We start from the raw sequence: 26,168 nt of genomic DNA, 5'->3' as shown, positions 1-26,168 counted from the left end.
TCATAAAACATTTTGATTAAGGAAAGAATGAATTTCCCATCAGTTTATTCCCTTAAGCTTGTTTTTTTAAAAATAAAAATCCTGAGAAATACAATTCCGTTTGAAAACATTTGAATACTGAGGCTATTTAAGAATGATTAGATGTTTTATAGGGCTCACCAAATGAAAAGTTTACTAAACATAACTATAGGTTTGCAATGTCCTTCATGGAAGCAGGTAAAGTCAGAAGAATCTGCTATTTTGACTCTTCTGGAAAATTCTGGGCTGAACAGTCAAGCAATACCAGCATCTAGAACTGTTTATTTGTTTAGTCAGGGATATCCTGGGTTGGGTGAGCTGATGACAGCCATTTCCTGTGAGTACCCTTTCTAGGCACATGCACAAAGTTGCACCTTTGAGCGGGCTAGAATGGGTGAGGTAGGGAAGATGGCAGACTGTGCCTTTGCTGCCAGTTGAAGGTTTCCACTGCTCAGCAGTCAGAGCTGTTGATTTGGGGACCATGTGCTGTCTAACTTCCCCGTCCCAAAATTAAGTGCTAGGGCTTTGATTTGGGGGCCTGCTTACATGAGCCAACTCCCTATCATAGTTATTGGCAGCTTGTTTATATGTGCCACATATTCCACAGATGTATTTATGCTCAAAACAGCTCGCAGAAAATAAACTGTTTAAATTGTAATACTTTATAAAAATCCATCATAGTTTCACTAACAAGCAAACAATTAACGATTAATTTACAATATGTGAAAAGATCTAAGTGAGCAAAAAAGCTTACCAATAGATCAGTTAACAATATCTAATGTAGCTCCAGGGCTGATAGTGTTAGTGCTTAGCCAACCCACACCCCATCTTTATACCAAATAGGCAAAAAGCAACCCCCCCCCTCAAAGTTCTGGCAGTGGCACCCTTATGGAGACCCCTAGGGCTGGAGGGTGCACCAAAGCAGGGGGAAGCATCCACTCCCTAATGGCAAACCAGGTCTTTCTCTCTGTCCTTTGCCCAGCCATTTCATAATCTGCCTGTCTGTTTAAAATATTTAAATCCCACCTTTTCAGCTGCTGTTCTCAAGGACGCTTACAGCATATAAAAACAATTGCAGACAAGCACAAACAGTATCTGCTAAAAATGGGGAAAACACACCACCAGTGATCAAAATCGTAGCAGAATCCCTTTTATCAATGCTTTTTGCTCCGTTGGTTTCTGGGGAAGTCCATGTGGCGTGGTAGTACCACAAAACCACTAGATATGGGTCTTTTGAGGGCAGTGGCGTAGTGTGTGGAGGCAGGGGGGGTGGCCCCAGGGCAAAATTCTGAGAGGGACATAACCAGGCACCCGCCATGACAAGCTCCCTTAACATGACTGAGCTTCTGCTGCCTTCCAAAGCTTTGGAGCGGCAAACCGTGCCTGGGCTGGGCCTTTGGAGCTGGGGCGGTACCTTCTTTTCTGTGTGACCGTTGAAGGGACCTGTGTGCGTCCCATCCCTGGGCTGGCTGACAAGTTTGGGCCAGCTCGCCCTTCCCTCCACGTAGACTCCACACACACACACACACACCCCGCCACATGGAGATTTCAGCTGCCCAGTCCACCAGGGAGGGCGCAACACTTGCCCCACCCTGAGCACTGGCAACCCACGCTGTGCCACTGGTTGAGGGTAAGAGGAACATTAATCAGTCAGTTAGACCCTCATATATTTTCAGCAAGACTCAGGTGTCTCAGTAGACATGTCAGGCAATTCCCTTCCCCCGCCCCTATATCTTGTAATAAGCTTATTCTGCCATGTTTTGCCTGCAAAGTCATTTCTTAAAATATGTCATTTGGGTTTGGTTGGGGGTGTAGGGTTTACTTAGAGCAAGTGATATTGTAATTTATACGTAGCTCTCTCATCTCAGAGGCTACAGGCTGGAAGACAGTGTTCACTGAAACTCTGCATTTTTATAGCACCTTTACCCTGGCCTCCAAAAGCCTATCCTAACAGAGAAGTCTTATACAGCTTCTGGCCAAACCAAGACCTCATAATTCTGCGGTGAAAAGTGATTTCCACAATGATGTTATGGAAGGTAATTTGATCTACATGCCTCTGATGCAGGGCAGTAGACATTCTAAGTGTTTGTTTGATTTGTTTTGAAGGTGGGATGGCAGCTGAAGAACCTTGTGAGGAAGCTCCGTGAGAATCCTTCTGGCGTTACTCTATTAGTGAAGAAACGCCATACAGGCTCTTTTAATTTTACTCCTGCGCCACTCAAAAACCTAAGGTGGAAACCACCACTTGTTCAGGTAACAAGGTTTTAGTTTTGTCTTGCCTCTGACAGGCTTCCCAGTGATTTATTCCCTCATTTTCTGCATGATTTAAATAATTTTTTGTGCTTATTCTTGAAGATGCTCAGGCTTTGGTAAGGAACAGCCAGTTAGAATGTTCAAATCTTAGAGATTTTAGTGGGATGTGAAATTGGTATAGTCTCTTGGGCCCAACCAACTTTGGCCTTTATTAGGTCATACCACCTATCTATTTGAGCTTGGAAAATGATACTAAGCCAATTCTTGCACTAGAGTTCTGTTGTAACGCACATATATAAATAGCCCTTGTGAAATCACTGAAGCTCAAATTTCAACGTATTTTGCATTGACTAATTTAACTAGTTTTGCAGCCAGGATAGAAAGGGTAGTTGATTACAAAGAATCTGTGAAATCTCATTTTCCATTAAATTACCTTAGCTTTCTAATATACCAAAAGAACAAGGCAGCTGGGGTTTGAAGAGAGGGGGAGAATGATTGTTTTTCTTTAATCCCTGAAGGATCCTGTTTATCAGGACAGATAACTTATAGTGAGGCCATTTGGGGCTGAGTTGCTTATAATCTTTTGGACTGATGAATTCTAGAAGTAAACAGTAAATTCTCGATGGGCTGGAAAACTAATGATGGGAGATTATGTTTTCTAAAAGAGCAGTTTTATCCAGTGTTCTTTTGTAGCCTAGCTGAGTTGTGTGATTTCCCCCCTTTTGTTTTCATGGTGCTGTTTGCATTTGCCAGTTGCCAACATCAGCAGAATTGGGATGTTGTGGCATCTCTGTGTGAGAGAGAAAGGGTGTGGAAAAGAAATGAGGATTAATAGCTTTAAGAAGATGATGATTTTGAGGCTGAGCAAGTAATGTTAAGGGAGTAGTTTGACACTTTCAGGAAGCTAATAATTGAATTGCTTATAGATGCAGGTACAGTTCCCACCACTTTTGTCTGTGTACTATTTAAGCTGTTGCTCTGCAAGAACGTGCTAAACAGTGTAGCTGTTTCTTAGCTTTCCGAGTTGATGAACAGGTCTCTGCCATAGGTGTCCACTTTGCATTGTTTTTTAACTCATCTCCTGTTGTGTTTTGTGCTGTTCTGTAACTGCTTCTATTAGATTTTGTGCATTGCCTTGGAACGTATGTTCCAAGGTTATTAAGAAAACGTGGAAGGAAAATTAAGAGACGTTATTAACGTATATTTAATATCTCACAAAAGCCTCCAGGGGCTCATTTTCTTCAGCAAGTCATTTCTATGGTTCCAGAGTATAGCAGATCACTATTATTAATTTGGAAATGCAATAAACAAAACAACAAACTGCAGATTTTTGGTTTGGATACAGGTTATTGGTTTCTTCCAAGGGTGCCTGGAGTTACACAGCCACGTTTACCGTAAATTGTTACTTGTAGCCTTATTTTCAACAACTCTAGGCAGCTAAGGAAAATGAAGCACAATCAGTAAACATAAAACAAGAAGCAATGTGTCTGTTTCCAGTGGCTCAGGTGAGAGATGAAATGAGGAATGTTTTCGCATTGTAGATGGAAAGGGCCAGTTGCATAGTGTACGTCTAATTTACTTAAGCAACTACCTGTTGTTTTTCTCACTGCAGACCAGCCCACCTGCAACTACTACCCAGTCACCTGAAAGCACCATGGATGCTTCCCTGAAGAAAGAGAAACCAGCCATTCTGGACCTTTACATACCTCCACCACCGTCTATTCCATATGCTCCTCGGTATGCCAATACCTACCTAATGCTTAACCCCAAAGTGCCTTTATTTTGGATTTATTGTTTATTGATGTCGAATATAAACTGCTCACCATTCTAAAATATCATGGTGGGTTGTAAGAAAAAGAGGAGGAGAGAGAGAGAGAGAGAGAGAGAGAGAGAGAGAGAGAGAGAGAGAGAACAAAATACAAAATTCACACCCATAAAAATACATTGAACAGGAACAATATTGAGCAATGCTACTATGAAAATGCCCGATTGAATAAAAAGTCTTAAGAAAAGGACCTAAAAGAACACATGGTTGGTGCCAACCTAATTACCATGGGGAGTGTATGTTGAAGTGTGACTGCTGTTGCCCTAAAAACTCTGCCCTGGGTACACATGAAACAAATTTCTAGGGTGTCTTAGGGCCCTGCTGGATGACATAAGGATTCAAGCAGGATGTCAGAAGGCAGTCTGTTAGACAAACAGGTTCTAGGTTGCTTAGGGCTTTATGCACCAGAGCTGACTGTCAGGACAGATCCCTTAACAGGAGCATTGCACACTAGTAGCAGGTCGCTCCTCACTGCATGCTAGCCACAGCATTCTGCACCAACTGCAGCTTCTGGGCCAGCCTTAAGGTCAGCCCCACACAGTGGGAGTAATCCATTATCTGGAAATTCTGACTATTTTGCATGATGTATTCAGGTGCTGTTAATCCTGTGGAAGGAGCAATCTGAATTGCAGAGTGCTTAGGACTCACTCCAGATCACAGAAACCTTGTTCAACAACCTCTCTGGCATCTATGATGGCACCATGCATTGCCCACATACCTTCAAGCATCCTGTCTAGGAGCTTGTTTTCAGAGAAGAACCAGCATTCTTAGCTGAATCATTGGCCTAGTACCACAGTTTATGCTTTTTCTGTGCTTGTGCAGAATTGTAGGACCCAACTCATGCACCTTTGATGATGTCTTCATTCCTTTTACTTTTTCTGCCTTTTTTTTTGCCAAATCTTGAACAGCTATAAAGTCGCACTACTTCCAAACGGTAGTAAGGACCGTCCATGAGTGCAGAATCACAATACCTTATATTTTCATTGCTAATCAAGTTCCTATATCTTTGCAGGGATGAGAAGGGGAGTTTTGTTTATGCAGGAGGCAGCAAACCTAAACAACCCCTACCTGGTTCCAAAGGTGCAGAATCTCCCAATTCCTTCCTGGATCAGGAATGCAGGAGGAGAAGGTTTACACTTACCGATTCCGACCCATTGCCTGGCTATTCCATGGAAGCAAATATTTTTCCTGCAAAGATGAGGGAAAAAACGCAATCCTATGGTGAGTAAATTGTTACATTTATCAGCTGAGGAGAAAAGCTGTGTGCATCAGGCATAGGTAAACTCGGCCCTCCAGATGTTTTGGAACTACAACTCCCATTATCCCTGACCACTGGTCCTGTTAGCTAGGGATGATGGGAGTTGTAGTCCCAAAACATCTGCAGGGATGAGTTTGCTTATGCCTGGTAATAGGGTGTTGGAGTGTGTATGTGACAAAGCCTCCAATGTAAAGCAAAGGCTTGAAAAGTAGGTCCCCAAATCTGTCGCTAAGTACCAGCCACTGGGAGCAGATAGCAGGGAAAGACCATCACCTGTATCCCTGCTTGTTAAGGAGTGGATGCACTGCTACTTCTTTTAGGATGACAAGCAACAGCCAGGATGGTTCAAGATAGCCACACGTATCCTGTCCCATCACCAGGTCACATAAATTGAAAAAGGATCCCATAAGACCCATCACTCTACTGCAGCTGTGGCATCCAAATTGCTATGGAGTTGAGTGACTTCATCCTCAAAGTGTTGGGCAAATCATTCATAGTTGGCTCCAGAGATCCAACTCCCATGTTTGGGTTAACAAGCCTCTGGACCACATGGAAAAGCTTCTTAGCTCCCTCCATTGCTACTCAATAGGTGTGTTTATGTGCCCTAGCAAGTGTCCAAGTCAGCTTCAGAACAAATTTTACACCACTTGCGATCTAGCCATCTCTGGATTTGTTTCATTACCTGCAGTTCCTTAGTAAACCAAGTTGCATTCTAAAGAAGAACCCTGGAAGCGATTGTGTTGATGGCCCTTCTCATATCACCATTCCACACAGAGCTGAGAGCCCTAGCAGAATTGTTGGCTCTGTCTGTTGGAAATTCCCCCAGAGCATTCAGGAACCTTCCATTAGTTTCTGGAGGCAGGCCATCTTAACTGGTCCCACATTCCTACAGGGCAGAGCAGCTGCTACAAGTCCAAGCTTATTAGACATCCTGTTGCTTGCTGGTATTGCATCTCAGTTAGCTTCTTCCTATTTTGAATAGATTGTGTAAACTCTTCGCATTGTGTTTGTCATTCAGATCAGCTAATATGAAGTTAACTCAGCACTGTTTTCTTGAAACCCCTTCTGTGTTGCCTTTAGGAAAGCCTCGCCCGTTGTCTATGCCTGCAGATGGAAACTGGCTGGGAGGTGTAGAACCTTTTTCTAGGCCCCGAGCAATGGGGAGAAAAGGTAAGGAAATTGTGCTCTAGGACCGCCGCTTTCTTAAATGCACTTGTCTGTACATTCGCTACCCTGGCCTGTAGTGAAGGGTCCACTGTGCAGTTAAACCTTGCTAAATTCTGAACATCCTCTTGTGTGTTTGCCATGAGTAAAATCGGAAGTGGGGATCCAAGCTGTTGAAATGCAAAACTTTTGGTCCTTTTCATTCCTGTAAAGAGGTGGCCCACCTGGGTCCACAGGTTAGATGATGTTGTTTTTAACAAATCTCAGTTGGGTCAATTTTATATTAGGATGGTCTAATATAAGTCTTCAGAGGCTTTTAATGCCACTGTATCCCTTGACAGTAGGGTGACACCTCTTTGTTAGGCTCTGAAGTAGGTTGATTGCTCCTAAGTGTATTATGGAAAACTTCTCTAAACCTTAGACTGGCGCTGGCAAATTGTCCTGGGCCAAGGATTTATTATCTGACTTTAAAGCAGAGCCCCAGAATACTGGTTTTCTCTCCTGTTTTCTTCTGTTCCATTCCTCCACATTGTAAAATTGGTCAGGTGATATCTCTCTAAGACAATGCGAGCTACTGAGACCTGGTTTGCTTTTGCCCATGAAATGAACAGAAAGAGATGATTGCCTGTAGCATAAGCTTGCCTTGCAGTGCAATTCAGCCTATACGCTGCTGCACCACAATCCTCCTTACCTGTCCTTAAAAGACATGAGCTAATATCTGACTTGACATAAATGTACACACACGTTGTAAGAATGGGTGACACACAGAGCCTCTGAATGACTTCCAGATCGTGGATGTAATGATTAGCCACTCATATATGTTGCTCAATGCACACCTTTGCAGACAGGTGAGGGACTTTCAAAAGTCATTACTGCTTTTGTTTGGCTTGTATTGCAACATTTGAAACAAAGGTGAGTGTTATAGCCAGTGTGAAACAGTGTTTCTGTTCTCTACTGCACAAAGGTCCTCCTTCATTTACTTTATACAGTACTGAGAGCCAAATCTGCTTCCCTTTCTGTAAGTGCCAGTCACCATAAACTAAGCTATACTAGCGTAGAGAGAAAACCACTACATTGTTGAAGAGCGCAACATACAGGAATTTGTTTTATGGAGAGAGAGGTTATTCCTCATGCCCCTTAATGCTGTACCCTAAAGGACTAGCACTAGAGTCAGTTTACACCAAAAAATAATTTTAGCAGTGTTCTAGGGCTTTGAAGCCATGTTACATACAATATGGTGTGCTGAAAGCAAAATGGCTCCAGATTTTAGGGATAGTGGTGATTTTGAGTGAAGAAGTGAGGAGAATGGGACTTTGGAAAGTTGTATGAGGAAACACCCACCTACCTATGAGCTATACTGGATTGAGCCAAGGGCCCGTCTAGTCCAGCATCTTGCAGTAGCCAACCAGATGCTTGTGGGAAGTCAGCAAGCAGGACCTAAGTGCAGCTACACACTCTCCCCTTGTGATCCCCAGCAACTGGTATTTAAAGGCGGAACATAGCTATTATGGCTAGCAACCATTACCCTCCCTGAATTTCTCTAATCCTCTTGGAAAGCCATCTGAGTTGGTAGCCTTTGATACTACTTGCTGTGTGAAGGAGCACTTTCTTTTGTCTGTTCTGAATCTTCCAACATTCAGATTCATGTGACGTCCCTGAGTTCTAGTCATATGAGGGGGGGAGACGGGACAGGACGGGACTGCTCTCTATTCACCTTCTCCATGCCATGTATAATTTTCTATACCTCTGTCACATTCCCTCTTACCGTTTCTCTAAAAAGGCTAAAAGGCGTGTAACTTTCCCTCCTACAATTCTTGCCTAAACAGCTGCTGGGGGAGTTCCAGGGGAGAAGCTGTGGGTGAAGGATTAAACACCCAGTTCTGCCCACTTCTCTGCTCCAAATTGCCCCTTCCCAAAGCTCTTATTTCCGTCAGGATTTTAATGCAAGTACTTGCACGTACCTTTACAGTTTAGCCCTAAAGCAAAACGCAAACCCTCAACTTTGTACAGCAGTAAGTAAAATGGAGGTGAAGAGCAGAACGCAAGTTTGAGTAATCTTAGAGAGAGGTGATGGTGAGGGGAATCTGTGTGGGGCAGTTCACCAAAACTGGCTGGAGGTGTTGAAACGCTCTCTTCTGCATCTCCTTATGCTGGCTCTGATAAGTGTGTGTTTTCTTTGTTCGTTGCAGGTGAAAATGCCCTCTGCCGGTACTTCAGCAACGAGAGAATCCCGCCCATCATTGAAGAAAGTTCCCCACTTCAGCATCCCTTTTCCAGGCCTGTGGTGGAGAGGCAGCTAGTGAGGGGTGCAGACTACATCAGGGGGAGCAGGTGTTTTGTTAATGTGGATCTTCACAACAGTGCGACGATCCCTTTCCAGGAGGATGGAGCCAAGAAGCTCCCGGTGACCTCCTCCACGAAATCCTCCTCCACAGAGCGCTCCCTGCTGGTCAGCTGGATTACGAGACTCAAGTTATTGACTCACTGAGTTAACTGGCTGCGTTTTGACTTTCTAGGGTATTTGATATTAAGTGCCTTTTCTTCCCCTCCACCTTCAAATGGTTTTGCAGTACCCACAGAGTTACTGAGCAGTTTTGCATTTTATTTTATTTTCTCCCCCTGGAGAAGCTTGCCCTTTCCCCAATGTTTCTGTCTCGAGATTCACTGGAGTTGGAGAGAGGGGGTCTGTTTAAGGTGGAGCAGGAGGAGAGACGAGGAGAGAGATCGCAAGACGTAGCATTTTTCTACCTGCCCAAGGGTGGAGGGGGAATTCAGTCCTCTGGAGAAAAACCGATCAGGCTCGAGTGATTCAGAGGTCACTGCTGACCTGAAATCCGCATGACCCACGCAGAAGCAATCTCTGCATTGTAATGAGGCCTGGTGGCACTTCATTTGCTACAAGACTCTGATGATGTGCAACCTACTGGATCTGCAGACTATGTAGCACTCAGCAAAAAATGGATTCCTACGCTGCAATCCTGACCAAGAAGGAAGAAAAGGGGAGGTTTTCCCCTCCCCCCCATCCCTTTTAAGCAACGTGGTTGCACTGCAAGTGACTGGAGACGACTCAACTATTGTCAGGAATAAAATGCAGTTTCTTCCTTTGTTCTGATTAGTTACAAACGTGAGGCTATTTTGGTTGAAGTTATTAAAATCTTAGTACAGTTAAACTGTTCTTCCCTGAATTGCTGCAATACTCATCCAATTAGGACATGGATTGCTACAACATGCCAAGGAAATGCATCTCAAGTGACAATGGTAAAAATGAATATATCTTATTGCTTTTTTATGATTAAGACTGAATAGCTGTTAACCAAAGTATCCTTCTGAAAGCAATCCCTGCAAGCTTCTGGAGCATCAACTGTGGTTCAAGGTTGAACTGGTTTTTATATTATTTGGGCTTTAAAGGCTGTTTTGTGATGAGTTTCATTTTTGTAAGGCAGTTTGCTCTTTCAAAGCGTTGGGGAAGAAACTGTTTGTCATCATTAAATTAGTAGCATTGGGTGAGAGTTGGGGTGGTCTGTGGAAGGGAGGACTTGCCAGAAGTGTTTGGATGCAAATAATTTGTTGTTTTCAAAGCAAGTGTAGGAAAGAGGGTTTTTTGTTAGAGATCCACAAAGAACATCTTGTTTAAAATAATTTAAAAGTATTTAAATTACCCTTTCTTTCTTTTCTTTTTCTTAAAAAACAACACTTAACCTTTTATGCAGCTTTTACATTTCTCTCTGACACCACTGGGTACTAATTAGCCAAGGCAAAAAAAAAGGTCACACCCCATTAAATTAGTTATTTGAATGGTCTGAAAACAGCACCATCTACACTGATGAAAGGAATTCATCACATTTTACACTGCTGTCTAACATGATAAATGTGATCTCAGCAAGCTTTCTTGAGCAGTTTATAACAAGCATGGGGAGACAGATGTTAAATTAACTGTCTAGGAAACTGTCACAACTATACTAGGTTGAATGGATTTGCACAATTTTTTACCATTAAAAGAATGCATATGGTTATAACTAAATTCGATCCTGTTTTTGACAAACAAGCTAAAACAATGACATAACTTGAGTTAACTTTCAAGCTGAACTGGCTATTGGTACCAGCCTAGCAAACTTCACCAAAGCTAGTGCAGCTGTTCTGCATCTTGATGATGTTTTCTCATAGTATTCAAAACTTTGTGGTTTCAATTAAAAAGAAGCAGTAAAACAAACAAACCCAAATGTAATTGAAATTGCAGTTCACTTTTTCTTTGAAGATCCAGGCAAGTATGATGTAGAAAGTGAGGTGTATTGTATGAAGTTCAAATATAAGCTAAATATCTCCCTCAGATAATGAAAAAGGAAGATGTAACTAAGAAAATGGTTTCTCTCTCGAGCCTGAAATTTCTCGTCCAGTTCAGGAAGTAACCTCTGTTCTCAGGAAAGAATGAATATGTTCATGTCTGTCTTTAATTCTTTTGTTAACCAAGATGGAAGCATCACATGAATTGTTTTGAAACTGTTTCACATGAGAGAAGGTGGCTATGACACTGAGTTGTGAACCAAGAAGTCCCAGGTTCAAAGCTTACCAGCAGTACATTAGGTAAACTCGTATTTTTCAGGCTCAGTCTCCCTTAGATTGCAAGGTTAGAATAATACGTGATATATTTTCACTGCAGATATGTGTAGTATTTGCCACTCCTAATATGCAATCCATCTAAAGTACCATGACAGGCTCTGATCCTGGTTTTGCATTGTTTTTAGAAGAAGAGCTCTCAAAAGCATTAGGCAGGACTAGTTGACACTGCCCTTGACAACTTCTTTCCCTTGATTGGGCAATAGATGCTCAAAACAGAAGCCACTCCTTTGGGGTCATTGATGAGCCAAACTTCTAATTGGTTTACTTTGATTTCTGGTGTACTTTTGCTTCTCTGTGATCTGTTTCCAAGGGCCTTTAACAAGACCTTGAAAAACAGCTAAGGAAGGCAGGAGAAGTGCAGATAACCCCCCCTGGCACCATAGCCCTGACCAAAAACACTAATGCAGGACACTTTGATATCTGTAATTGGAATGAATACACCTTAGTATCTCCTCTTGACAAATTTCACTGTTGCTTCGTCTACTTAGGAAAACACAGAATAAAAGAAAAATTTGCCTCATTCCACAGAAGCAAATCCCACAGTTGAATAATTTCTCCTAACCAGCAAAGGGCAGAAGTTGTATGGTACCAAGTTAACGTTTGAGGGAATGTATTTACCTGAAAAGTGACCAGATAAAGAAGTTTATTACAGCATTAAACTGTAGTGCATTTTCTCATGTTTACAAATTGGGTGTATGTTGTAGCACAGCTTAGTCTTGCGTGTGTGTGTGTGTGTGTGTGTGTGTGTGCGCCTGCGCACACACATATATGCTAGCCTTAACAGTCATGGCCCTGTGGCCCTGTAGATGTGTGTGTATATATTTGTGTGTGTGTGTGTATTGTTCACTATCTCCCACATATTGTGGGAACTGCTTCTGCAGGATGTCAGCTCTCCATGGAAGTGTGCATGAATACAGCAACCATATTAATCATGTGGATGAATGTATTTATGTGAGGTTTTAGTGCCTTTCAGGTTTGTTTCCATTTCATCAATCTTTTTAAGTTGCTTCAGGACATTTTTTGCGTGAAAAACGATGATAAAATAATAGTTTCTCATCTGACCAGCACTGTTTTCCAGTGGGATGTTGAGTGGCTGGTAGGGATCCAGTCAATTGACAGATAAACACTGTACACATGGCGGCTTCAATTTGCACATATCCACCAACTATATTGGAAGTGGCTCTTGCACTGCACGGAAGGGAGCACACAGCTTTACTACCAAGTGGGTTGAGACCCTTAATCTTGGGGTTGTGGGTTTGAGCTCCACGTTGGGCAGAAGATTTCTGCATTGCAGGGGGTTGATCCTCGTGTTCCCTTCCAGCTCTACAATTCTATGATTCTACCCCATACCTGCAGAAATTAACACTCTCTCGCCCACTGTTTAACGAATCACATGCTCATATATGAAGCAGGTGTAGCTGTCCTTACTTCGTCCCGATTTCCCATTGATTTCAGAGTAATTCCCTTTTATATCAGTATATAAAATAAAGGTTTCCTACCATGAAGCCTGCTTGCACAGAAAGTTAACTAATTCTGTATTAACAAAAATACTTTAAAAATAAATAAATAAATAACATCTTTGTATTCTGTCCTGTTAGGGTAAAATTCTTCTAAGGTGGCTAGCAAAAGGCAGTAAAATGCATCAAACAAGGCATTTAAAATGACTACTAGTAGGTAAAACAGCAGCAATTAAAACATGAAAACCAGCATGAAGCTATCAGTCCCCTATGCTATTCCGCACACCCAGTTATTCATACCAAAACCAATCCACCTGAAAACTGTAGTGGAGTACAGTGGTACCTCGGATTAAGTACTTAATTCGTTCCAGAGGTCCGTTCTTAACCTGAAACTGTTCTTAACCTGAAGCACCACTTCAGCTAATGGGGCCTCCTGCTGCCGCCGCCCCGCCAGAGCACAATTTCTGTTCTCATCCTGAAACAAAGTTATTAACCTGAAGCACTACTTCTGGGTTAGTGGAGTCTGTAACCTGAAGCCTATGTAACCTGAGGTATCACTGTATAGTTAAAAGTGTGTTTTCCACTCCTAGAAATCACTGAAGGCAACAAAAAGGGAATTAGGTGAAGGCTGTTTGCATTTTGAAGTATTATTAAAAGTGGTGATACCACACCTCATTGGTAGCACAATTTCTGTGTAGAGCAGGGGGTAGCCAAGGTGACCTCCAGATGTTGCTCTACAATTCCCATCATCCCACCAACAACGTATGGAGGGAATCAGGTTGGCTAAGCATGGTGCAAAGTTTCAAGTTTAATATCTTGTGACTCCTAACGCCTCAGACTCTGAAAGCAGGATTTCAAAACTATTCCCCTCAGTCTCATCACCTTTTTAGGCAGATAGGAATAAATTAAAAGGACTTCTTGTTCTAATTCACTAGTCTATAGCTCCTAAAATCAAGAACTTTGGTAGGGCAAATGAGGGATCAGGGGCAGAATTTAACTTACTGACAACCTCCAGTTTCTTTTTTTTAAAGCAAAGTGAACTTCTACCTTTTATGCCTTCAAAAATATGTTTTAAAGTGTTGTCCATGGCTGCTGAAATCTCAGAAACCAGAATAAGTCCTGCTTTTCAATTCTATTTCCAGTGGTCAGAGGGGCAGTTTCAGTGTTATTGCCCATTCCATTGATTTGATGAAATAATACAAATAACTATGGAATTTCCAGGGTGCTGCCAAATGCCTCCGTGCCCCCTGCCCACTTTTGGCCCATTTTCAGCCCATTTTCTCTGCGTTGGGGATGTGGTGGGAAGTGTGATCCCGAGGACTTGGAAAGAAGCAGCGTGGTGCGTATGGCACTCAAAATTCTAAATTGGCCCCCAAACATTGGTTACCCCTTACTGTAAAAAATAATAATACATAATTTATATAACTTTTGAAATTCTTTGGCTCTTAGGACAGAATGTGCATAGCCTGGGTACAGTAGAACATCTGTAACACAGCCCTACATCCTCAGTGGTTAACACATAAATACAAGGAAACTTGGCATTCGATGTACCATGTGAAAAGCTACAGAAAAGAGGATTTGGTTTAACAGAAACTGAATCTGGAAACTTGCACTGAAATGCCCCGCAAAGCTCAAGTTGGCAGCAATTCTTACAGTCCCCAAAGCAAAATATTCCCTGCCCCCCACAACCCCCCCCCCAAGCTTATATTGGAAACTGGGTGAGTGAGTTCTAGTGGAAAATCTCTTTCCAAAATAAAGATATTAAGAGATAATTAGCTTCATTGCACAATCATTTCTCATTTATGTTCCTATGGAGATTTGTTTTTATGCCAAACCTTTTGAGGAGTAAATGATCTCAAATGAGTGTCTTGAATTTGCCTTAGGCTCCATTTTCCCCCTGCTTAAAGAGAGAAGGTTCTTTCACCCTTCTTTAAAAAACCTCATCTTTTTGGCATATCACATGCAGTATTGCATATTTTACTGGAAGTTTCTTGTGGATCAAGACACACCTGAAAAGAAATAAGTAAAAGAGCATTTTTCTCTAACCTGCTTTCACCAAGTTCATTCTGCTCAAAGGCGTGAAGCTAACTTGGGTAGAAGACAAATGATATTATGTTGGGCTCAGCTCAATTATATCTATACATTGAAAGTATATTTCACTGGGATTCTTATGGAAGTTAAGTGTGCATATAATTGGAGCCTTCAAGTTGCAGAATGTGCCTTATAGATACTTGCACAAAGGCTATTCTGATTAGCTGGAAAAGTAAATGGGGATACTGGCAATAGTGGGCTCTCTCTTGCCTAAAAGGAACCAGGAACTTTATGTTAATCCTTGTACCTTGTAAAGTAGAAGATGCATGAAATGTCAGTGGATCTAGAAAAGAAGTTTGTTTTGGAAGGATGGGTTTTTGTGTCAACCCTAGCCACCAACAGCAATTTATGCAAGCAAGTTATCCTAGATTCTTCATAATCTAGGAAATGAATTAGCATTCTGTTTCCTCTTTCATAACCATGATTTAGAAGCAGTATTCTGTTCAGGTTCAGGTAGGAAAAAAGAAGCCAAAGTTCTTCCAAATCAGGAAACAGATGGCAGAAATGGAAAGCTTTGCTCAACGAGAGGGAAACCAAATACTTTCTTCCAATACGTGTGTGTTTTTCCTTCCCTGAAAGCCAACTTGTGAAATGAAGGTGTTTAAATGAAACAAAACCTCTGAAAAACCAGCAGTGGTGGTCTTTGTGCTTTAAATAGGTCCCAGTTCTCACCACCGAGCTCCAACCAGGCAATGGCTCCTGAGAAGACTGTACCTAGACCCTGCCTGGAGGCTGCACCTATGCTAGAAGGAGCAGAGCAGGGCCCTCTCATTCATCTGCCTGTTGGAGAGAAGGAGCACAGCTGCAGACCTGCAGCCAGAATGAAGGGTGGAGAAACTTGAAGGGTATAAAATACCTGGGAGAGGAGGAGGAGGGCCAGTGGAAGTCCAGAGAATAGTCAGGCCTCTAAGAACGGTGGCTTGGCCTTTACTTCCCTGCCAGAGGTCATCTTCAGGCTCTCCCTAAAGCCCTACTGAGTGAGACCAAGGAGGGAATAGCAGTATTCTAGGTTTAGTCATCTTCCAAAATGCGCTGGAGTCCTGGAATTAAGACTGTTAAAGCCAACATACAGAAGCCACACCAGGAGACGAGATCTGCAGAAAGACTACATTTTGTGGGGGTAACCTAAGATGTGGTGGATGCTGGCCTGTGGAGCAGCAGGCCTGAAAGAAAGTCATATTGCATCAGCCAGTGCCTGATTTGACCCTGAGTCAGATGTGGGCTTCTGGAAGAGGGAACAGCCCTTTTTCAAGGCTCCCCTTGTCTTGGGGTATAGCACGAGGCCACACGTATAACTCAGTCTAAGTTCTCCCCCACCCCCAACTTCCCTGGTTTAAGGAAGCAACCTACTCGTTCTGTATTTTTTTTCTATGAGGAAAGGAACTCCATTTTGCATGGCTAAGTGATATAAATGGTATTAGATCTAAATTGACAAACCATCATAGGAAAAGCTGCTTTTAGCTCCTGTGAACAGGATTGTATGTACTTTTCCATTAACTGCAATTCAGAGGTTTCTGGATGTGATATCTGATGCATCGTGCAGCGCTACTGAACTGAGCTGTTGATATACGGAGATAAGTTTAAACATGACTGGGAAACGGTGGATTTCAAAGTGCGTTCCAGGAAACCATGGGATTCTTTTGAAGTTTACTGAGGTTCATCAGAACGGCTAACGTTGAGCAAGTTTCCCTGGAAAACAGTTTGCCCACAAATCTTGCCCTGTGGATCACAAGCTCTGGAGGATTCCAGTGTGCAATATCAGATCATGTGGGATGATGGCGAAGCATGGTATGGCATCCCAGCGCACACCCCAGAATCCTTAGGGGGTACTATCTCAACTGTGTATGGGTTCCTCAAAAGACAAACTGATATGAAAAAGGTTCACTTATGGTATATCATTTAGAAGCCACTGCCATGTGGGATAAAATTATGACCTTGGGGTTACCTTTTGTTCTGTCTCTTGATCTATAGCATCCACTGTAGTTACAGGAAAGGAAGCCTGTTGAGGAGAAATCCTGTAACGGCTTCACACTAGAAGTACTACAGACCAGTAAGAGGTGCCACAGGTCAGTCTTCTGTCAGATCATGACTGGCATTGCATTTCCATAGCATCCAGACTTACATTAGTGCCAAGTTTTTCCATGTTATGCAGTTTCTGATGGCAAATTAGCAAGCAGCACAGGCAAAACATAAGAACAAACTTGGTCAGAAGAGCACCAATAACAGAAGATCCATGTGGTCAAGTGTAAGGTACATATTTTCTGCTTCCCCATTGTAGTCATCACCCTGAAGCTCAGTGCTAAGGTGTTTCGCTTCCTGATTTATCTTAAGAGCAGTGACTGGTGAAAACGTCTGTAGAAATCACCAGCCAGTTCTCTAGAGATACCCATCCTGTTTGCGTCTACCATCTAGTTTTTTATTTCAGTGGTGTGATGGCTGTGACACAGGCAGCTGAAGCCACATCTTAATATTTAATCGAATGCAACTCTACAACCACCTACATTGCTGCGACATCGGTTCTAAAAATAGAAAGCTGCCGACTGCAGGGAGAATTCAGCACTTGACTTTGTCTTGAGGTAGGAGAGTTGGAGGAAAAGAAACGTTAGTCAGCTCTGACAGAGTGCCCACACAGAAGGAGATGAGAACTGCATTCGTACAATGTCACTTCAGTGAATTTAGTGGAGAAACTTGCCTTTTTGCACTGACTCAGCCTCTTCTGGTTACTTCTTCAGTGAAAAAGACTCATCAGTAACAGGGGCATCAAACAGGAATGGCAATATTTTTGCACAGTGATATTTTTACCACTCTCTGAGCAGTTTTTAACAATCTACTCTGTGATTAGGGCTTCACAAGTCGCAGTCTTTACTTTTGGGACAGAGGCATAAATTCACATGTATAATGAAATCATATTCATGCACATCTAATTTTAAGGCTAAGTTTCATAACAAGAAGAAAAATGGATGGAAAACTTAATTCGCACAACGCTGAATATTGGTTTGCCAGCACAAAAGCCTTGGAAGTAGTTTGCAAGTCTCATTTAATAGACATCTGTGACTTACCCTGGGGCACGGATGACTTTCCCAGATATGAATATCTAACCAAGGGAGTCCATTTACCCCCCCCCCATCTACTTCTAACACCTGTCCACTGAACCTTTTACTTTTGGAGACATTATCTTGATCCCACTAGGTTCTTAAAGCAGAAAAGGCCCCTCTAGACATCTTCCTTCCTACTTAACTTAGGGGAGGGGGGATAACCTTTGGCACTCCAGTTGTTGCTGAACTACAACTGTCATCCCTAGCCATTGACCCTGCTTGTTGGGGTTGATGGGACTTGTAGTTCAGCAATATCTGGAGCACAAAAGGATCCTCACACCTGACTTTCTCAATTTCTGCTCTCTTCCTTTGTCCCAGTCCCAGCCACTCCTCTTCTAGGGTGGACTCAACTCAATATTTGAAGCACATTGCTTGCTTGAAAATGTGCTCCTAGCAACCCTACAGTAGCTGCATGGGAAACTAGTCCTCTGTAACTATTATACACTCCTGAAACAGCTGGGGAAATGAAAGTCATAGCGATTGTTTCCTTTCTGCATAGCCAGCAGCTACACACACTTAGCTGTTTATGCTTGGACACCAATTGAAGACTTATCTGTTCAACTTGGTCTTTGAATTAAAATTCAGCAGCTGGTATTATTTTGCATTTTAGAAATGTGTCGACACTTTTATTGAATCGTAATTTTAGTTCACTGATTTCAGTGGCTCTTCTGATTTCAGTGGCTGTTCTATGATTATGACTTTTGCTGCACTCCCGTTTGCCTAGGAGTCATTCCCCACAAAATTCAGTAGGGCTTACCTGAGTAGACATGGTAAGGATTGCACTGCTTTTCAGCCTCAACAAATGATTTTTTCTATAAAAATAGGTGCCAGTACTCACCGTGAAGTTGTTACAGTAAGTGCCTTTTTTTTTAACAACAAAAACTGAGGTGCCAGTACTTCGTACCCCTGAGTACCCTGGGGGGGGGGGGAGCACTGGCTACAACCCTGTATTGTTTTGCTATTCATGATCCTGGGCTCTCATGGGAGGAAGGACAGAACAGAAACGAAATAATAATAATAATAATAATAATAATAATAATAATAATACACATTTAAGGAAAATAGTAATGGCATGAGGCAAACACAGAGCAGGGCTTGTTTCATATACGTGGCTCACATATTATAGTGGTAGAACTAGACATTCGACATCTCTGTTTCCACAGATTTTATGTTGTATATATAGTATGACAGAAATCAGAGTTAAGTACGTGTTTACAGCTTTGTATGGTTACCCACGGTTATTATCAGTGACAAAAAATGAAAACCACTAATTTCCCTAAGGAAAGTATTCCAGCAACAGCCGCGTTATAAAATGCCCTTATACATTCAGTCCTATGAAAATAACAAATTTTCTAAAGCGGTTAGAAGAATATTTTGGGGAGAAGCCACATTCATGGGAAGTGCGCATGATGTGATTATTACAGTCTGTGCTGGAGATGTGCTGATGCTTCCCAGCGCCGCCTGGAAACGAGTAACAAGTCCATGGGTCATCCACGTGAGAGGTCCCCTCAAGGTTGCCCTGTGTGTTACACATGCCAGTATTTGTTTAACTTGGCAAGAGATTATAATGAGTTAGCAAAGGCTATTCCTCTACTCATCAGCACTGTGTTGAACTGCTGGAGTTTGGGGGACTGATAAGAAAACGTCTTTGGCTGGAAATGTTAAGCCGCTTGCAGGAAAGTAGATTAAAGGTTGGGAGCCCGAGAATACACACTTCGGTACAGCCTGCTGGCTTTCATGGAACTTCCACTTTTAAATGTGTGGATAATTCCCCATAGCTGAATATGGGGGTTTTCAAGCAGTGTGTCTTGAATGATGGTCAGGGGTACTGCGGACAACACAAGCCTCTGTCCCTCTTTCCTTCCCTCCCTCCTCTGATGCCCTCTCACGTCTCTGCTTCCCAAAGGCTTTTGCGGCTGTTTATTGCAGCAGCCCTGGCTATCAACTCTGCAGACGAATGGTGCCTCTGGGGGTGCTGGTTGCCAGGAGATGAGGCAGCCTCCGAGTAAGCAAGCAAGCATGCAAGTAAGCAGGAGGGAACCCAGCCAGCCAGCCTGCCAGCCATTGCTATTGGGAATGGACAGACTGGCCCCAGGTCCCTGTGGGGCAGTGTGAGGAGGCACCTCTCTTTGGGGCAGGGGGGCGCAACCAGTGGCAGAGGAACCCTCTCTGTCACCCAGGGCGGGACACCGAGAGGCGGGCCAAACCGCCCAGTAACATATGTGTGACGTCCGTACGGACTGCGCACACGCGGCAGCCTGTACGGTCACCGTGCAAGTGGCAGCCCATACAGTCACCATGCAAGCAGCAGCCCATTCGGGCGCCGTGTGGACGTGGCGCGAGCAGCACCCACACTGACCGTGTGCGCACCCTCTGCTGCTCTACAGCTGGGAGGCAGCGGGCCATCTTGTCACCCCCCAGGGTGGTGCCTGGGGCGGCCTGCCGCCTCCCCCCCTTTGTTCGCCCCTGGGCACAACTCAAAGATCAGGGGTGGCAGCAGCGGCTGCCCAGAGGACTCCCAAGGAGAGGGGAGAGGAGAGAAGGCTGAGGGATCACTCCACAAGGGATTGTGTTGGAAAAGGGTGAGATGCTGCCAGCTCTGCAGCCAAGGGGTGACATAACTGGGCTTCTGAGCTCCACAGGGGTGCCGCGGAAAGAATGTAGTTGGCCAAGGGAGCCGTGGACTCAAAAAGGTTGAAAATCTCTGGCTTACAACAATTCCACTAAAAATGGACAGGAGCAGCCGGGAACACCAACCGTGAGACCTTCCTTGGAAGAGGATATGTAGCAACAAACCATGAAGGCATGAAGATTTGCATCTTATGAGGTAGCATGGATTCTGATACTCCATGATTTCAAAACCACAGGTGTTTGGCATAATTCTCAAATAGGCCACGCGTCAGTGAATTGGACTTTTCAGAAAATGTTGGCAGCCCTACCATCTGCAGTGCAGTCCCTGCACATGAGCCGTAGAAATTTGGCAGAGGAAGCAAAGCAAGAGGAGAAGAGAAACTGCATTGCCCGATAGCCTTCTCATGAAGGGTGACTCCTTTCATTTTGAGGCAACATTTTCCCTCAGATTTGAACAAGATTACAATCTGGGTTGGCATCAACATCCATAGTCAAATGCCTACTGGACAAGCCACATGCAGTGAGCAATCATTTTAGTCCTGCTCCATTTTCCCAAGTAGAGAGTTGCTCCAGGGCAATGCTATGGTGGGACATTGAGGGAAGGGATTAAAATGGCACCCGATTGTTAACTATGATCACCAAGGGCTTCTAGCAGTGCCCCTATCTGCACTGCTGCCATGCTTAGTAAGCCCAACAGGGGCAGGGCTCACTTGGTGGGTTCCCCCACTTAGACTTGGGCCCTCTCACACCTGGGGCATCTCTGATAAAAACCCATAGCTCAGTTAAAGCCATCACAGTGAATTCTAACCTATGATATAATTAGATGTAAAAAGAAAGCCACAGCTTTCCCTGTCTATTGCAAATGGCTGACTGCTAAGTTCATAGTCTATCATCCTATTGTAAATCTTCCCTGAGAGGTTTTCAACCTAAAAACCAATAAAATCTCAATCAAAGGGTGGGCACAGTCACCTATACCTGAAGGGGCTGTTTTTTTCTATTCTACTGATCCACCGGTGTATGAGACAACAGGCTGGTCTGCAGCCTGTTGCTACTAACAATCTGCCACTGCCATGCATATTGTATGTAACTGATTGTATGCATTGCAGAACAACTGCAACTCAAACATATCCAGAAACATTTGCTACCTGTATAATTATTGTGGAGTGGGGGAAAGCTGGGGTCTTATGTTCACAAGCGTTGGGATCACACCTCAACCATCACCACCCAAAAATTTAAGGATGTTTCTAAAAAACAACCTGCTTCTTTATTCCCCTTTTGTTGCTTATGATTTCTTCTTCCTCCTCCTCCCCACAAAGTTTTCTTTAGGGATAAACCTTTGAAAAACAAACTGGGAAGGGACTACAATGATATAGTGCCTATTTTTCTAGTAGTGTGATCAGGTGCACAGCCTTAATTTGTATATGCTATAGGGAATAAGAACATTATGAACAGCAGTATTAAAAGGCAGCCCTCCTTCCTTCCCAAAAGGGATAATATGGACAATTTTATTTACTGAAGAGAAAGACCAGAAAATATTTGGGGTTGGGCAGAGAATAGGGACAGCTGGAACATATGCAGTTAGGACATATTTGTAAAGGGGAAAAAATTATGCATACAGATAGAAGGAACAGGGATGCAAAACAATTCAGTCAGTATTATTAACGAAGCAGTTGCAGGCCATGTGTTCTACTCAATACTATGTCTGAACTAGCCCACCCATGTGGCAAGGTGAGATGGCTGCCTCAGGCAGGAGGATCTACAGCAGCAGAAGATCCAGAATTGGCCTCCACAGTCACTTACGGCCTCACCGTTAAGACCGTGTTCATGGAAGACAATCTTACTTGGCTATGAGTGATCACCAAAGAAGAAGAGTCATTTAGCAAGAGTCTAAGATACCACATTTAGTAGCTACTTCACTGTTCAATAAATTCTTAATGCAATGGATGGTCTTGATGAAGTGATACCAGTTTCCTAGTATCTGGTTTAAAGTCACGTACCAGGAGTCTTAAATCACCACGTTTAGTAATCTGAAGTCAATTTCTTTGCTTGGAAAGAAGTTGGCTGACCACACTAAAACCACCTAATAGGATGTTGGAAATGCAACAAGGAGAGCGAGCAGAAATGTTATGTTGTGACCAAATTTCTTAAACTTTGACTTCAGCTCAATGTCATCATGTAGCTTGATTAGTTCTTCCTCCACTACCCCAACTTCCTTGGTATCTGAAAATGGATTTATTACCCAATATGGAATTTCCATCAAAAGAAGGTCCTCAAATAGATTGGACACATTTTTATGCAGCTTATCCAAATGGTCACAAAAAAGTCTTGCAGAACACTGTCTTGTATCCCGCCTTTCTTTTCTAGCTCAGACAGGCTCAGAAATTGGTATAGCTGCTGCTGATATTATGCTTGAATAGAGTTAACTTTGAAATAAATGTAGGAAAGACAGTTTTGGCCTTAATAAAATTGATCTCATTTCCTTGTAACTGCAAATTTATTTCATTGAATAATAAGTAAGCAACACGCTCAGAGGAGCCCCCTCCAGCGCCCCCAGTGGAGGACCTTGGGGTCTCAAAATTTAGTGGTGCTCTTTGTGGCGCCAAAATTTGGTGCCCCTCCGCCTCTCACCTTCCATTCTACAGCAGAATGTAGTTGTAGAATGGCTCCACGTCCAGTATGACCAAACCAATCAAGCTCCGGTAAATCCACCTCTGGCACCTCCCTTGCCTCTTAGTGCCCCCGCCACCCCCTTCCTCTTAGCAACACCCCTAGGTAATTCCACGTAGGGGCAGTACCATCTGAACCATTGCTCTAAATGATATACCAAAGGGTGAAAGGTCAATTACATCATACAGCATCAAAGTCTACTGTATAGAAATTTGTTCATATAGATTTGCTGAAGGTAATAGCTCGTTGGGAGTTTAGAGAAGATGCCTTCTCCCTTTCCTACAGGAAGTATTTAAATGTGCACTGGAGGTGCCCTTCCGTGAGATTTTGCCCTAAATCAACAACAAGCTTTGAGACTGGTTTATTAAGAAACAAGTACGGTCATATGTTTTAATGTGTTATGGCTGTTTCCGAGTATTCCATTCAATACTTATTTGTACAGTAATTTTATTACACTTAGGATGTTAATATAGCCTAAATTTTTAAAGAATGTTTATGTGTGGGTTAATAACTGTATAATAAATATCACATTATTATCTTTTTAGATAAACCCTTGACAAAGGCGTTTGTGACCAAAATGCATTGGACATATTGCAGAAATAAAGAACCTGTCCTTTTTCTGGCCTCTGTGAAATATATTTCTCTTTTGTGCACACTGTTCTTGAATGCTTCCCTGTTTTGCTGTGTTTTTCTAGGTGGACTGATAACCACAGACAATTCTCTGTTAAATTGCACTTCTCTTCTCTTCCCACCCCACACCCATGTCAGTCTAGGTTTTTCTGCCCTTGGTTTTCCCTATCAAGGGGGGTTATTGGGTTGTTTTTGTTTTGATTGTGTATTTTATGTTTTTATGTTGTGATTTTATCCAGTGCACCACCCTGAGACCTGTGGGTATAGGCCAGTATATACACTTTATAAATAAATTTTATAAATAATAATAATTAAATAGTTTTAGGAAGAACTGCTGTTCTTTTTGCACTTATTGCTGCATATTGTCTATTGTTCTAGAATATGCTCTACAAACTGACCAGTGTGAGAGTGCAAACTCTCTAAATGTTGAAACCACTTCCTTCCAGGTAGCCCTGTAGCATATACATAGCACATGTGCGAAACAATGGAGGCTTTACAACAATAACAAAACTGGAAATTAGAGAAGCAAGAGAGGAACTTTCCCAAATTTGAAGAGTGTGTAAAAGAGTTTTACTAAGTGCCATGGGATTATAGAGATTTCCCCAGCTACCAAAAAATGTCAAGATGTCTCAGGACTGCACCTTAAAGTGAAGCGAACATTTTGCCTCAATAATTTTCTGAAGCTTAAAAAGTCAGCCACAGAGAAAGGCACACAAAGCGTAGGTAAGATCTGGGCTTTGTTGTGGTTGAAGTAATGGTACTTTCCCCTGCGTAAACTATTCAGTTACAGTGTTACCTAGCTGCAAAATTAATGAACCTTGGACAAATGTAACATTTCCATGCTTTCTTATTGAAAATACAGTAGTACCTTGGGTTACAGATGCTTCAGGTTACAGATGCTTCAGGTTACAGACTCCTCTAACCCAGAAATAGTACCTCGGGTTAAGAACTTTGCTTCAGGATGAGAAAAGAAATCGCGTGGCAGCGGCAGCAGGAGGCCCCATTAGCTAAAGTGGTACCTCAGGTTAAGAACAGTTTCAGGTTAAGAATGGACATCCAGAATGAATTAAGTTCTTAACCCGAGGTACCACTGTAAAGGGTGCAATCTTACCTATTGTTAGGTCTCTTAAAATTCCATTGACTTCCATGTATGCAAAATTGCAGCCTGTGCACAGTTGTGGAGCAGACCAGTAACCAGAGATCTGCTCTGCCTTGATAAGATAGTGGAGTGAGATTAATAGGCCTTTGGCGCAATGAGGACTGCAGATCTCTACTATGACCAGAATCAGCTACTGTCTGTATATTCAACAGGCTCTTTCTCTGTTTCCTCAAATAGACATAGTGTTGATATTTATTTGGGCCAGTCACTGGACTGCATTCAGGGAAGCACAAAGCAGTATTTGTATGTGTGTTTTGGTAAAGTTCATGCGGGGAAAAATGCTTAAAACAAGTAGCTTGAAGAAAATAGGACTTATTTTTCCGGGTTATTTGTTTTCTAACACATGGCTTTTAGCATTAGGTTTTCTCCCATTCATCCAGAAGAGAAGGCTTAAAAGAGAGTTTCAGAATGCAAACTAAAGATGTAATTCACAGGATTGTGTGAGCAAATCTGCAATTTCCTACACCAACTTACACGGGAGTAAATCCAACTGAACTCCTGTGTAATTTACTTCTGAGTAAATGTGCACAGGATTGCTCTCCACAGCTGTAGCCCTTTGCACACCTACTTAGAAGCAACTCCCCTTTGCTCCTGTGGGTGTGCATAACAATATATTTATAGAAATTCACACACATTCATGCACGCAGGTTATTAGGATAAGAAGAACTGCAATTCTATGCAGTTTCCTGGGAGTAAGCTCCACTGAACTCAGCTGTGCTTACTTTAGACAGCATAACTCTGCACTTGAACAAAAGATTTTCAGCCAACTGAAATGCGTTCACTTTCTTTTAATTACAAATGCATACAAACTTGCAGAAATGTGTTATTTAGCATGAAGCAGGAACCAAATAAGAGAAAACCAAAGCCATAATGAGCCTCTGTTTGATAACTCTCCACATTCTCTGATTTCCTCTATGCTAATCTGTCACAAACAAACTTGAAATGTTTCATTATCTCCTCATTCACTTGCCAGAGCAAGGGAGGTCAGCCAATTCCCCAATGCTCTGGCAGACAAAATCATTCTTTATGCCCTGAAGAACGCTCCCCCCTCTATTACACCATCAGAGAGGTGATGAGAGGCTCGTTGGGTTTTCTTGGAATTAAGATCACTAGGAACTGATGGCATTTCTGTGATTATAAGGTTTTATTTACCTATACAGTGGTACCTCTGGTTACAAACTTAATTTGTTCCGGAGGTCCGTTCTTAACCTGAAACCGTTCTTAACCTGAGGTACCAGCACACGATTTCTGTTCTCATCCTGAGGTAAAGTTCTTAACCCGAGGTACTACTTCTGGGTTAGCG

General features: G+C 42.7%; 2 protein-coding genes across 2 annotated transcripts in view; both read left to right on the top strand.

Moving 5' to 3' along the window:
- Positions 1 to 11,808, top strand: part of CNKSR3 (CNKSR family member 3) — a 61,748-nt gene extending 49,940 nt beyond the window's left edge. Inside the window, exons 9-13 of the mRNA XM_080998386.1 lie at positions 2,125 to 2,271; positions 3,884 to 4,008; positions 5,109 to 5,317; positions 6,435 to 6,524; positions 8,708 to 11,808. Coding sequence (XP_080854512.1) covers positions 2,125 to 2,271; positions 3,884 to 4,008; positions 5,109 to 5,317; positions 6,435 to 6,524; positions 8,708 to 9,006 — 870 coding nt within the window. The 3' untranslated portion in view covers positions 9,007 to 11,808. The remainder of the gene's footprint in view (positions 1 to 2,124; positions 2,272 to 3,883; positions 4,009 to 5,108; positions 5,318 to 6,434; positions 6,525 to 8,707) is intronic.
- A 12,601-nt stretch (positions 11,809 to 24,409) lies between these two features.
- Positions 24,410 to 26,168, top strand: part of IPCEF1 (interaction protein for cytohesin exchange factors 1) — a 71,136-nt gene continuing 69,377 nt past the window's right edge. The window contains exon 1 of the mRNA XM_080998401.1: positions 24,410 to 24,429. The gene's annotated coding sequence lies outside the window, so the exon portion shown is untranslated. The remainder of the gene's footprint in view (positions 24,430 to 26,168) is intronic.

This window comes from Podarcis pityusensis, assembly GCF_964106645.2.
Source record: "Podarcis pityusensis genome assembly, chromosome: 3".
Lineage (NCBI taxonomy): Eukaryota > Metazoa > Chordata > Lepidosauria > Squamata > Lacertidae > Podarcis > Podarcis pityusensis.
The sequence above is the reverse complement of the archived record's forward strand: the minus strand, read 5'-3'. Positions and strand labels throughout refer to the sequence as shown.